We start from the raw sequence: 12,463 nt of genomic DNA on the forward strand, positions 1-12,463 counted from the left end.
TTCTTAGTAAAAAAAGAATTTCTTGATATTTTCCGACTGATTATAATGTACAATATTGCGTGTCTAGCAGACGATGCAAACGCCGCTTAAACCGTTAATGCAGCCGCAACGGCGAGAAGAAGGAAGTAGCGGATTGATCGTCCGATTGCACCACGAGGGAATCAACTGAGATGAGGCTGCCGGTGAAACTCGACCGTAGTCTGGCCGACCTCCGCAAAGGTTGCATTTCTGCATCGAGGAAAGTGCGGCCCGATGAAGTGCAAGCGGACGCAGGTAAGGCCGTAATTATAATATAATGACGGCCTCAAAACGGCAAAACGCAACAGTTCTGAAACACCATCTAAACCGGAAATCGATCGCCGTTGAGTGAAGACAACAAGTTCTTTGTAAAAAGAAACTCAAAAAAAATCACAAGCGCTAAGTTACAGAAATCAATAAAATGTTCGTTCAGGAAACTCGATATTAATAAATTAATGAAATTTGTCCAAGTAACACATCTAATCGTGCTGGCATTCTTGCGTTTCTGTCGAAAGAAATGCGATTTGCTCGATCGGAGATCGACAATTGAATGCCACCGAAAGATTTTCATCGAAGACTGGAGAAATCAGGTGTAATCACCTTGTCGGGGATTAGTTTAGAACGCGGATGATCGCGGACGCACATTATTACGCTATCAAGCAATTGCTCAATCGTTGAGTAAACGCGTATCCAGAATCTCCGTGTTGACGTAACGAAAATCACCGGTCAATTGACTCGATTTCACGTCGTTAAGCACGATCACGGAAAACCTTAGGAAACTCAGAACATACGTTCCACTTATGAATATTAAATATAATATTTCGTATGTGTCACGTGTATGATTAGGGATTTCGAAAATATTGGATACGTGACGCCATCGCTTGCAACTCTATCTCTTCCTCTTCAAAATGAGAGGTATTTCGACGAACAGACGAATTAATTATTGCTTCACGGTACGTCGGCGTCGCGCCTCTTTTACGATAAGACAATAATATGTAATAACTGATGATTATTATGGTATATGGCACACGCGCTACAGCCGAGGATCAAAAGTGAGGCCCGTGCTTTTTACTACGATGACGCGTCGACGATACAAACGAACCGGAAGCGTTTCACCGCTTTTCACATACCACGGTGATAATTACACCACATAGGAAGATATTCATGGCGCTCCTCTAAGGCCTGGCTTGGCTGTAATATCGCCGGGCCACGTTCCCTAGCACTGGCGCAATCGTTTATGTGTCGTGTATACTTTGCAAACTGCAGATTCGTCGTGCTGCATACCTGAAACGTGTTGCACTACTCTTTTGGATGGACTCTGCCACGGTGAAAAGATTCCCCGCGTCGCTGATTATTGCTTCTTAGGGATGCTCCAGCCGCCGTTCGTGCACTTTCTCCGATGTTAGTATTAGAAGGTGAGCGAGAAGAACAAAGTCACGATATTGAGGTGCCGATGGTTTTCGAACGCAATTGAGATCTAAATTAAAATAGAAAATTTCAGTTTATGTTTATGGAAATCAAAAAAGAGACTTTAATTGAATTAAATTTTTTAAGTCTGTGTTTTAGCAAATTTGGATTCTAATTTCACAAGGATAATTTTTTAATCGTTTTTATGTTATTACGACATGTTTAAATTATTTTATTTGTATACGAGATATCTCTATTCAGAATCTTAAAAGAATTTACTTCTCTCTCTTCCCCTCCATATACATTCCTAACTATTTACGGAATGTGTGACAAATGTTTCGACATAATTTTAGCAGACAGTGTCGGAAATAAATAACAAATAGGACACGTCGGCGCCAAATCGGCCCCCTGGAATCCGACAAGTTTCGTTGAATATTTATTAGACCCAGCATATGTCACAAAACAAGGTGCTTGTAATTGAGTTGTAGCCACATTTTTCTTATTCACACTGTATTTCACGAGCGATATCTCTTCTACTATGCAATTCGTGTAAGATTTCTTATAAATTAACCACTGTGTAGATAAATCCTTTTACATAACGATTCTCTTCGTTACATACCAGGGTGAGAAAATTCTAAAAATAGAAAAATCTATTTATATTACTAAATCCAATTTTATTTTAAAAAGTAAAACATTTGAATAAAAATTCTTTATTATAAACTTATGTCTTTTTGGATTTAACATTTTTTCTTTATCATTTCTATCAAGTATGCAAGACTGACTTTGCACTCACTGAAATCAACCTCATGTTCCCTCTTTGTGTCTTACCTCTCTCGAAAAAGGAACACCCGATGCATAATAAAATATTGCGCATGGAGTTTTGTAACATGGCGTGCTTGCTGGACATTGTAATTTTTGCAATCTGGATTACCGTTGCGTCGAGGGAGAACATCCTCACTTGTGCAAGAGAGTCCAGCTAAACGTAGACCTGCTCCGTTTCCCCCGGGCAATTTTGCGTAATCATAGAGCAAGTACCTGCCGCATCTGACTTGAACGCCGTTAACGACTGCTCCACTCTAATAAACGAGTCTCTCCTCACAGAACCCCATTTCTTAGGATCTCGGTAAAAGAATTATTCTCTTGTTTTTGAAAACACATTGGAGAAAATTGATTTGAACCAGCGCTGGAAACGAGATCGACCTTAAATAATGACGCAACGAAATATGAGAAGAGCGAAATGCTGCACAACGCTAATACGCGCGATTATTTTTGTGAGAGATTAATACAAATATTTTACTTCTTTTCTTACTCCTTCATGGCACTTTCGTGCAATTTTGTTTTTACAATATTCCTAGTACTCATAAATACCTATAGATTAATGCGCTAAACTGAAAATACTTGGAAGCGCCATCGATTGTGTAAAACCGGCGCGGGATTACGTCGGAGAGTAATTCGAGAAGCGGAAAGTAGTTAATTTCACTAGCGACACTAATCGTCGGAGGGAGAAAAAGATGTTCTCCCCGAGAAATTCGCATGCACCAGCTGCGGCTGCGATTCACTCGGAAGCGGAGAAAGGAATTATCCAACGGTGCCAGTACAAATATTTGTCTGCAAACGGATTCGCGTCAGAACGCTAATGCGACAAGTGTCGTGCCGCCCTATGATGGAATCGTTTGCACGCTATGTAGCCGCGGCTATGCAAATCTGCGATGAGCCATCGCTTGTTGCAAACGACTCATCCATGTATACGCGCAACGACGATGACGCAGTGCCACTCGCTCGTTCACCAACGGCAACGTCTCGGCGACGTGAACACAGAAAAAGAAGTCAGCAAATATATTTGCAAAAATGAGAAAAATTCCAACTATATTAATGTACAGTTTTTTTTATTTATTTAAATATAATCCTAAATAAATTTGTCAAATACAGCTCAGAATTTTTCTAGTTTAGCAAAAGCTCCGACGAGCAATCGTTTATTATAATCGATATTTATTATAATCATTGTAATCGATCCTTCGCAAATCCAACGCGAATCAGCGCAGATCATCCGCAGGGAAGATTCACAGAAGAAAAGGCAAATATATAATTGGAAAAATTCCTAATTGTATTAACTAATTTATTTGCGGCTAGGAATTTTTCTACTTTAACAAATTTGTACGCTGTCTTTTTTCCATAAATTCTTGCCTGCGGATGATTCGCGCTAATTCGCGTTGATACCGCGAAGGGCGATTATTCGCCGGAGCTTGGCACAGGCTCGGGTTCATTTTTCCTTTCGCCTTTCACCTTTCACGCGATCTCAACCTTTTACCTTACAGAAATCCACATGGATTTTGGATATCGCTGGTCGAAGTTTATTGCCTTAGTTCTATCAATAAGTTGTTTCGGCCTCATGTTCTCTTATGGGGTATCCCATGTTAGAAATTAGAATATTCAATAAGGGAATTACACGGCGGGTCGTAACGGCGGATTATATAAAACTGCGTCGACGGAGATCGTGACTCGCTAGTCGCTACCCATTAATCTCATAAACATCGCGTCTCATAAGTGATTACGCTTTCTAAAGCGTTACGGCGCGCGTAGCGCTTTTGTTCGTGCGCGTGTGCCTTTTAAACTAACAAATCGACTCAAGACTTGAACATTACTTCAATCAAACGACGAACTTGTGTTTTTCCTTAATTTGCCGATTACGTGACGATTGTGTGATAATGCACGTGCGAACTGTCTTGTATCTCTTATATTATTCATGAAAATGCAAGATGTGCATATTTGATGCTGCTAATATTTATTTTTAAGCTCCAGTGCTTCTCAAGACATCTGCAAATTAAAAATCGAATATTCGAATTTCATTTCTTGTCTTCACATTCGAACATGCCGCGGCCGTCTATTCTTTTAAAATATCACACGCGCGATTACAACTTTCGCTTTTTGAGATGCATGTCAATTTTGCGCACGGTATCAGCGAGATCCTCAATTTAAAAAGTTGTGAAAGTTTGAACTGTAACCTACGTCGGCGGACTCGTGGTCAGTCGGGTGATAGTCACGCGGCGGTTGTACGGTAATTGCGCGAACAAGCGGCTAATCAAGCTCTCCGCGGTATAACTAATTACTCGATCGTTTAATGTATATTCGAGAAGGAACCGTGCGCGGCAGAAGCGCGCGTAACACGGTAACGATTATGGAAGGCGTGATGTAACGTTTTTCTTGACTGACTAATCAATCGCGCACCTCAAAGAGAAACGACCGGAGGAATCTTCCGCTCCTCCCCTCCGTTTCTTTTTAAGGAATCAAAATAAATATTATATACTAGAACTGGCTGATTAAAAATCTCAATCCTAATTTCCACACTGAAATCTATTAAGAATATTGTAACTGCAAATTGAAGTAAACCATGAAGCTAAACTTCAAAAAAATTCGCGTAAGTTTTCGTAAAAATTGCAAAAGTAATTCAGCACTCGGTCTTCGGACACAATACACAGATCGAGCGTGCGAGGAAACATCCTACGCGAGAAGCATCCTGGCGGAACTGGAGGCGAGAACGGTGCTAGTAAAACGCAGTCGAATCACTGAATGCAACTGGTCAAGAGGAAGTTTCTCGGGAATTAGAAAAAGGTACGACGTGGAGAACGATGTCGTCGAAAAGAGGAAGAGGACCGGTGCGACCAGAGATGAGAAGCACGGGCGAAAGTCAAGCTCGCAAAGTCCTCTTCGTCCCGCGCGACTCCGCGATGTTAATACATCCGAGAAACTCGGATGCACGCGAGACGTGACTCGGAGGACCCGGCAACGTCATCCGAGTCATCGAGATCGATGGTCGCGCTCTCCGATCACCCTGTTCATGATCGAGGAAGTCAAAATCATTGAACGCGAGGAGTTGCAATGATGAGAGGATCTCAAAGTCGTTTGTACCGAACACAAATTTGCGCACGCGGAAAATCGGTGACTCGTGGATTATTTTATAAGTTGAGAATTGATTTTGATAACGAGTGACTTGGTATGATTATCGGATGCATAAGATGATTGAACGAAAGCGTAGTCTGGGACTAACTTGGAATCAAAGAGGAAAACAAATTTGGATGTTTTCTAATAAGGGATTCTTTAGTTTGTTCTATATAATATATACTAATAGAAAAGATTTGAAATTATTAATATTTTTTTGTTTTCGGATGATAATACAGGACTTTTGATGTATTATTGCATACTGAAATGTTGGTATTTCCTTTTTTTTCACTGCACGCAGATAAAATCACCTAGGCAAATAAAACGTGAGAGGCGGAGACTTAGTGCGAGATTTTATGGATGTCAAGATTGATGATGACCCCCGTAAATCTATAAATCATTTTCAATCATCACAGTTTCGTTTGTAAATCATCGTGAGAATTCCGGACGGAGATTATATTCATCGGAAAAAGAAAATAGCACAGTGATACCATCATATGTGCTAAAATTCATGCAAAGCGAGATAGCATTGCGAAGCAACGTGTCATCATCCTCGTCGCATCACCATTTCTCATCTTCAATAAAATACTGCCAGTCACATTACATTGGGACGTTGCGTCTTTCCCTCAGTGGCGAAATGTTGGTGACTATTTCTTTCATTTCCGCGATTCATGTGCATCTGTTTGCTTTCTCCCGATCGATGTCGAAATTCGCATGGATGACTTATTCTGTGTGATAACAACGCATGCACGCGTCTATCAAACATGTCATTATGATAGCGTGTTCATAATGATGAGAAAAATGTGAATGTGCTTTTTCATGGTCACTGTTTGAATGCTGAGTGTTTGTTAGTCACGCCGAGTTGAAAATCTTGAGCGCTATTCAATTATTTGATCAACAATCGTATTTAAACATTACTAAGATCGCAGATTATTTGAAACACAAATTTTCGTTTAAATATTCATTAAAGATATTTTTAACATAAAGGTACACAACTAAAAAATACATTATTAAAGCATTTAAATATATACATATATTATATTTTTTTTAATATTATAATTCTGTATACTATGTAACTAAATAATTAAATTATGTAAGTTTATGTAAAAATGTATGTAATAATAAAGTTAAAGTTTAAACATTAAAGTTTATGTAACAATAATTACACTTACAATATTTGTTTACAATATTGTTGCCATAAATTTTTGCCATAAAAATTCTTCTCCCAGGGCGCGCGAGCGACGTCCATGTGAGAAGTCACGTCCTCGCTCTCCGCGGTCACACGCTGAACCGAGTAATGCCAGTCCGAGCCGACAGTTGCAGTCGCCTGCGACTTTTGCGTAACCGTATAATGTCGCTGACGCAACGGGGGCACAACCAGGACCACCATGAAAAAAAAGAAAGAAAGATGCCAGCTAACGTGCCGTGTACGTGCACCGAAATCGGTCCTCCATCTCTGCGCACCCGCGCTATTAGCGGGCATGGCGTAGCGAGCACCAAGGACACGTGAAGTATTGAAAAAGCGCGGCCGAGATCCTCGCCGAATCCTCCATCAGGAGAGACTCGGGTGAACTTTAAAAAGAAAAGAAACAAATAGGGCAAAGAGCAGAGACCAAGCGCGAAGCGAGGAAGAAAGCGGAGGAAGTAGACGAGGAACACACGGCGGACCAGATATATACGGGGTCGTAATGCGCGGGGAAGTGGGTCGAGAGTTCACAGGCCGGATAATTAAATTCCGCACCGAAGAAAGCGTTTTCCCTCTCGTTTAGCGGGTACCATCACCGGCGAGGATGGGAGCCGGACATACTGGCCGACCGACCGATCGCCATGTTGCCAGGCGATGAATGGCTGTGATGGACTTCCTCCTCTAGGTGCCTTCGAACCTTCCGTTATAGCTCTTTCTTCATTATGTTTTGAGCATCATTCATTATACGATACGTTCATTATACGGTAGCACAGAATCTGTACGTTCTTATTTGAGTTACATGGAGCGAATGTACTTCGTGAAGTCATTAGAATCGGATGCTGAAGTTGGGAAGATGCATCTATATGTCAGGTGTACAAGATATTTCGGTACTTTGGTTTCTTACATTTTTGGGTAGTAAACATTTTAGATTTGTATATTGTATATTTAAATCTAAAGCAAGATCAATCTTTAATTATAATACAATAAATTTATATTAAATTTGATTAAACATTAAACATTAAATTTGATACGATTGTAAAATACCGCCACAAAACGCCATGTTATGGCACAGATCGATTAACTTAATCCTTTTTTTTAATGAAAATCTATCTTGATTTGCAATATGTAACTACTAGCGAGTGGAAGATCGTTTTAAATCACAGTATTTGAGTATCGTCGATGATTGCTTAAAATTGCTTGGAGGATATTGCGACTTTTAGCGAAGTGTATTTTTTTATACCTTAATGCGACAACATTGCACGTGTTGATGCGTGCTAGATGCGCTCGCCACGAAGACGATGATTACGTCGATACAAACGCACGGAAGCCTCGCCGCACGGATGATACAATGATGGCGAACCGCGTGCACTTTTCTTCCTGATACCTAGCTCTCTTATAACGACCGAGAGTTCGTGACTCTACCGGATGATTATGCGCTCCATCGTTCAGTCTCACTTACGTGTGACCCTTGTAAATGATCAGACGTTCATCATCGCAATTTTGTTGTAATATCTGTAAACTATTTGTTAATGATGCTGCATTTTTCTCCTTAGGAGACATTATTTTTCATAATTTCACGTAAATTGTATCAAATACTGCATAACAATGATTGGTACAAGTCAGTCAGAAGTAGTAATCTAAATAAGACAAATAAATTTGTTATTTGGTAAAAAGTATAATAGATTAAATAATAGAGATTATTTTGTAGTAAGAGGAAGACGCTTGTCGGAAATGCGCACAAAATGTACTTATTTATTGAAGCAACTAATGTGACACGATAAATACGCGTGAAATACTACGAGATAATGAAAGATCGTGCTAATGCCAAGGAACAGCCAATTCCCTCATCAAACTCGTGCCAAACCTAAGTGCGAATTTCAATTAGACGGCCCGAGAAATATCCTCGATCGGCAGAGACCGGTCAACTGTTAACTAATTTCGGATTATGGATAGCTTTATTGAAAATATCTGTTGGAATGTATCCTGATATAATGGTGATAAAATACGATACTTGAGCGTCAATGACCAAAGCAGCCGATGTCACAATTTGCAGACAGATATATTTATAGACGAAATATATCTAAACGACGACGACCTCAATCAGTTTTGTAACATTGAACTATCCGCAAAACTTGCGCGATGCTACGATGTTGCTGTTCACAAAAAGTGCTAAAAGCTATGTGCATAAACAATGAATTCATTCTTTCTCCAGATGACGCGACATTAATCGAATCGAGAATGACGTGACTCTCGGCCGCATGACCTCAAGCAGTTCTGAAATTGCTGTTAACTTTCTTTCAAGTGACCTATTGGAGATATAAAACTGCCCCAAGCTCTCGTTAATCCACGATTTATGCATGCATGAGCTGAGACGCTAAGGCGGAAATTTTTAATAGTCTCCATTAACAATTACAATATTTTCTCAATTTTTCTAAAAGTTAAGATAATAAATTTTTAAAAGAGGAACAATGTACGCTTATATATATTTGATTCCTAGCAACAGTCTAGAAACGTTGCTTCTTTCTAGTTCTCAAAATCGAGAGAAAACAAATATTACATAGAGGCGATTATCCGATGCTTGTCATGCTTTGATCGTTCAGGTAATTCTAAAGTTTTATGGTGAGCAATTATTATGGTATTAACGTATGATGAAACTGGTAAAAACATGGCATCGCGCTCAATTGCGTCATTTAATATCGACCCACCTGGCTCTTGAGCGTGTGACGACACCAGTCGTAGGGACTGTATTATCTAACGAAAAGAAAAGGCAGCACAGTAATATGTCAAAAGCGATATTCTACGTACAACGTCTCCCATAATGAACACTTAATATTCTTGTCGCACAAAATTAATAAAGCGAAACGACGCACCTATAGCATTTTATCGCAGCAATGTACGGCGTGTTGTAACACAATGCTGTAACAATTCGTGCCATCAGATATCACCCGCTATTTATTATAGCTGACCATATGCTGTTGGGCACACTTCCAAAAGAGAAAATCACCGATATATAAAGAACATTTTTCAAATGCTGATTATTAATTGCATATTATTCTTGTGTGACGTGGATATATTGTATATATATCCTTTTCGATAAAAATTAACTTCTGGTCAATTATTTATCACGATTTATGGCGGACCACGTACATTGCCATACATCACTACAACGAACGGCACGCATTATATGGAAACCACTTTCAGCAAAGTAATTGAAACGACGATTAGTTCCTGTTTGACTCGCGATAGGTATTCGGCTGGAAAACAAAAATTGACATAAGAAATCATAATTATTCTCGAGTACAGATGTGGGAGAGATCCCGAGGCAATTCTTTCAGAACAGAAATTAATCTTGCACGAAGTGGAGCCGCGTGACGATTTACGGACGCAAGTCAATTTCAACTGTGCTAACAGGTAGTCTGTCATAACTCTCGGCTCATATGCTGTCATAATTATAGAAAAAGCAATACACACGCGGGCTGAAGGTAACCGAAACGAAATTCCTCGCCAGGATCGCCATTATGACAAAATACTCGACCAATGAAGTCTAGGTCTAGGACGCAAGTGGAGACCCGCGGCTGACTATCGAGAGGCCGCAGTTTCGCAAGATCTCATCGTCCAAATCTCGAGTACATTTGGGGAGTCTTCGGAGCGAGTAGGACGAATAGATGCAAGAACTTCGCGGAGAAAGAGAGAAGTGCGAGACGCCGGGAGGGAGAGGGAGAGGAATCGTCTCACAGCTGAATTACTCTCACTCGAGAGGCCCCCGTCTCTTCTTCTTCGTGGGGGCATCGCGTGTATCCCCCTGCTTCTCCCGGGGGTATAAATGACTGCGGTCTACCTTCCACGGAGTCACAGAACTGAGCGGCATCGCAGAAGCCGACATGAATTCTCTGATCGCGGTAAGCACGTTTCTTCTTCTTCTTATTTTCTTTCATATTATTTACGCTGAGACGATACGACCGAGAGGAAGGGTAGGCGGGCGGAAGGGGACCGAAAAAAAGAAAGCGAGCAGCAAAATGTAGTGCACGGATACATGTAAGGGTGGGAACAGGATACAGGATCGCATCGTGATCGAACTCCTGGTCAGTAGGAGAAGCAAGTGCTAATTTTTTTCTGGATCGTGATACTCTCTTACGTCATCACATCGTACTGTATCGTCTCTGTAATGCGGGTTTCACACTACCAGCAATAAGCAGCTGCAGTCTGATGGGTGCTTTCCCTTTCGTTCGCGTTTTCGCATGATTTCTCCGCGGAGAACGCAGTGCGACACAGTATACGAAGCGATATGTGTGAAATTAAAGAAACGAAGTTTGTAAAAAGTTATCTAGTATTATAATACAAGAATGAAATTTCCTGGATATTTGTGAGAACAAAAGAAAAATTTGGAGAATTACTAGTATCTGATTTTTTCCAAAAATTTTACATACTAAAAGAATTCATAATACACTTGGAAACGACCTTCAATTTTCGTGAGTAGATAATCTAGAAGTCGCAAGTAATATCATGTTGCATCTCCAAGTCCGCACGTTCTTCACATTTTGGATGTTAACTCATATGTGAGCACGCGATAATAATCCTAAATAAAACACGCCAGTAATAAAATTATTCTCTTCTCATTACAGTGTATGATCATCGGTTTGGCAGGGTTCGCCCTGGCCGAGCCGCCCTCCTCCGGCTACAGCTACAGCAGACCCAGCGGCGGAGGTGGCTTCGGCGGAGGTGGCTTTGGCGGAGGTGGCTTTGGCGGAGGTGGCTTCGGCGGTGGTGGCGGTGGTTACACCCAGGTGTCCTTCGGTGGCCAGACCAGCGAGGGTGCCTCCGTGGATGGAGCTCTGCTTGAGCAGATCCGTCAGATCCTGCTGAAGGAAGAGTCCCAGGGTGGCGGATTCGGTGGTGGCGGTGGCGGTGGCGGCGGCGGATACGCAGCACCTAGCTCCAGCTATGGTGCACCATCGTCGCAATACGGCGCCCCGTCGCCGCAATACGGCGTGCCCAGTTACCAAACCCGCGTCGTGGGCATCGATCTCGAGGGCATCAGGCAGGCCATCCAGGTGGCCCAGTTCAACCAGGTCAGCCAAGGTGGTGGCGGAGGTGGCTACCCCAGCGGACCCAGCACCAGCTATGGAGCGCCCAGCAGGCCGTCCGGTAGCTACGGTGCGCCGTTCTAAGGAGTCATCATGGATTGAATGATGAGAGAGAGAGAGAAAGTGTGTATGAGAGAGAGAGAGAGTAAAAGAGTGAGAGAATGAGAGAAAGAAAGAAAGAGAGGATGAGAGAGAACAAGGAAGAGTGGATAATGGCACCGGCCGGCGACAATGATTACTTTTCGAAACACGAACAAGTATGCAGAAAGGCTACAGAGAAGATCAGTGATAGACAGACGTAGAAGGAAATCACACACGATTGTCTACATATTCAGATCATCAGAATAACATCTCCCAGAGTGACGCATTCCTCTCGTGGTTCGAAAGGTCGTCAATGCCAGGATCAGATTGTCGCGCGGATCCACTTCAACGAAGATCAACCGAAGATCAGTAGTAAGATCACCGGGGGCTCGCGTTACTCGTTTTCTTCGCGATGACAACGGTCAGAGGAAGTCAAGCCAAACGTGCGCGAAAAAAGGCGGAAGCGGGGGTCCGCGGGAGGATGCCTGATCTGTTGAGGATCAAATAGTCGTCGCTTCAACGGGTCAGGGATCTCCCGGGATCTGCCAAGAGGATCCGCAGCGAGCAGCAACCCCTCCGGATCCCCTTGACTTGTCGGAGATTCAACGGTCGTCGCTTTGACAAGTCGGGGACCGCGAGAGTGTAAACGTGGCCAGTTTTATCTCATTTTTTCCCTTCCGAAACTCCGAAACCCCCCGGAACGCTCAAGACGGGATCTTGTACAGCTGGCGCGGTGCCGAAGAGTCTATCG

The 12,463-nt window shown here is 42.0% G+C and overlaps 1 protein-coding gene and 1 long non-coding RNA gene across 2 annotated transcripts; both read left to right on the forward strand.

The window, feature by feature from the left end:
- LOC113562147 lies at positions 1-5,751 on the forward strand. The gene is made up of 2 exons (XR_003406681.1): positions 1-273; positions 1,285-5,751. It is a non-coding gene; the product is annotated as an uncharacterized LOC113562147 (long non-coding RNA).
- Positions 5,752-6,884: 1,133 nt separating this feature from the next.
- On the forward strand, positions 6,885-11,770 carry LOC105285450 (ctenidin-1). The gene is made up of 2 exons (XM_011349662.3): positions 6,885-10,446; positions 11,170-11,770. The coding sequence occupies exons 1-2, from the start codon at positions 10,429-10,431 to the stop codon at positions 11,713-11,715; spliced, it is 564 nt and encodes a 187-aa protein (XP_011347964.1). The 5' UTR covers positions 6,885-10,428; the 3' UTR covers positions 11,716-11,770.
- Positions 11,771-12,463: the final 693 nt, after the last annotated feature.

This window comes from Ooceraea biroi, chromosome 1, assembly GCF_003672135.1.
Source record: "Ooceraea biroi isolate clonal line C1 chromosome 1, Obir_v5.4, whole genome shotgun sequence".
NCBI lineage: Eukaryota > Metazoa > Arthropoda > Insecta > Hymenoptera > Formicidae > Ooceraea > Ooceraea biroi.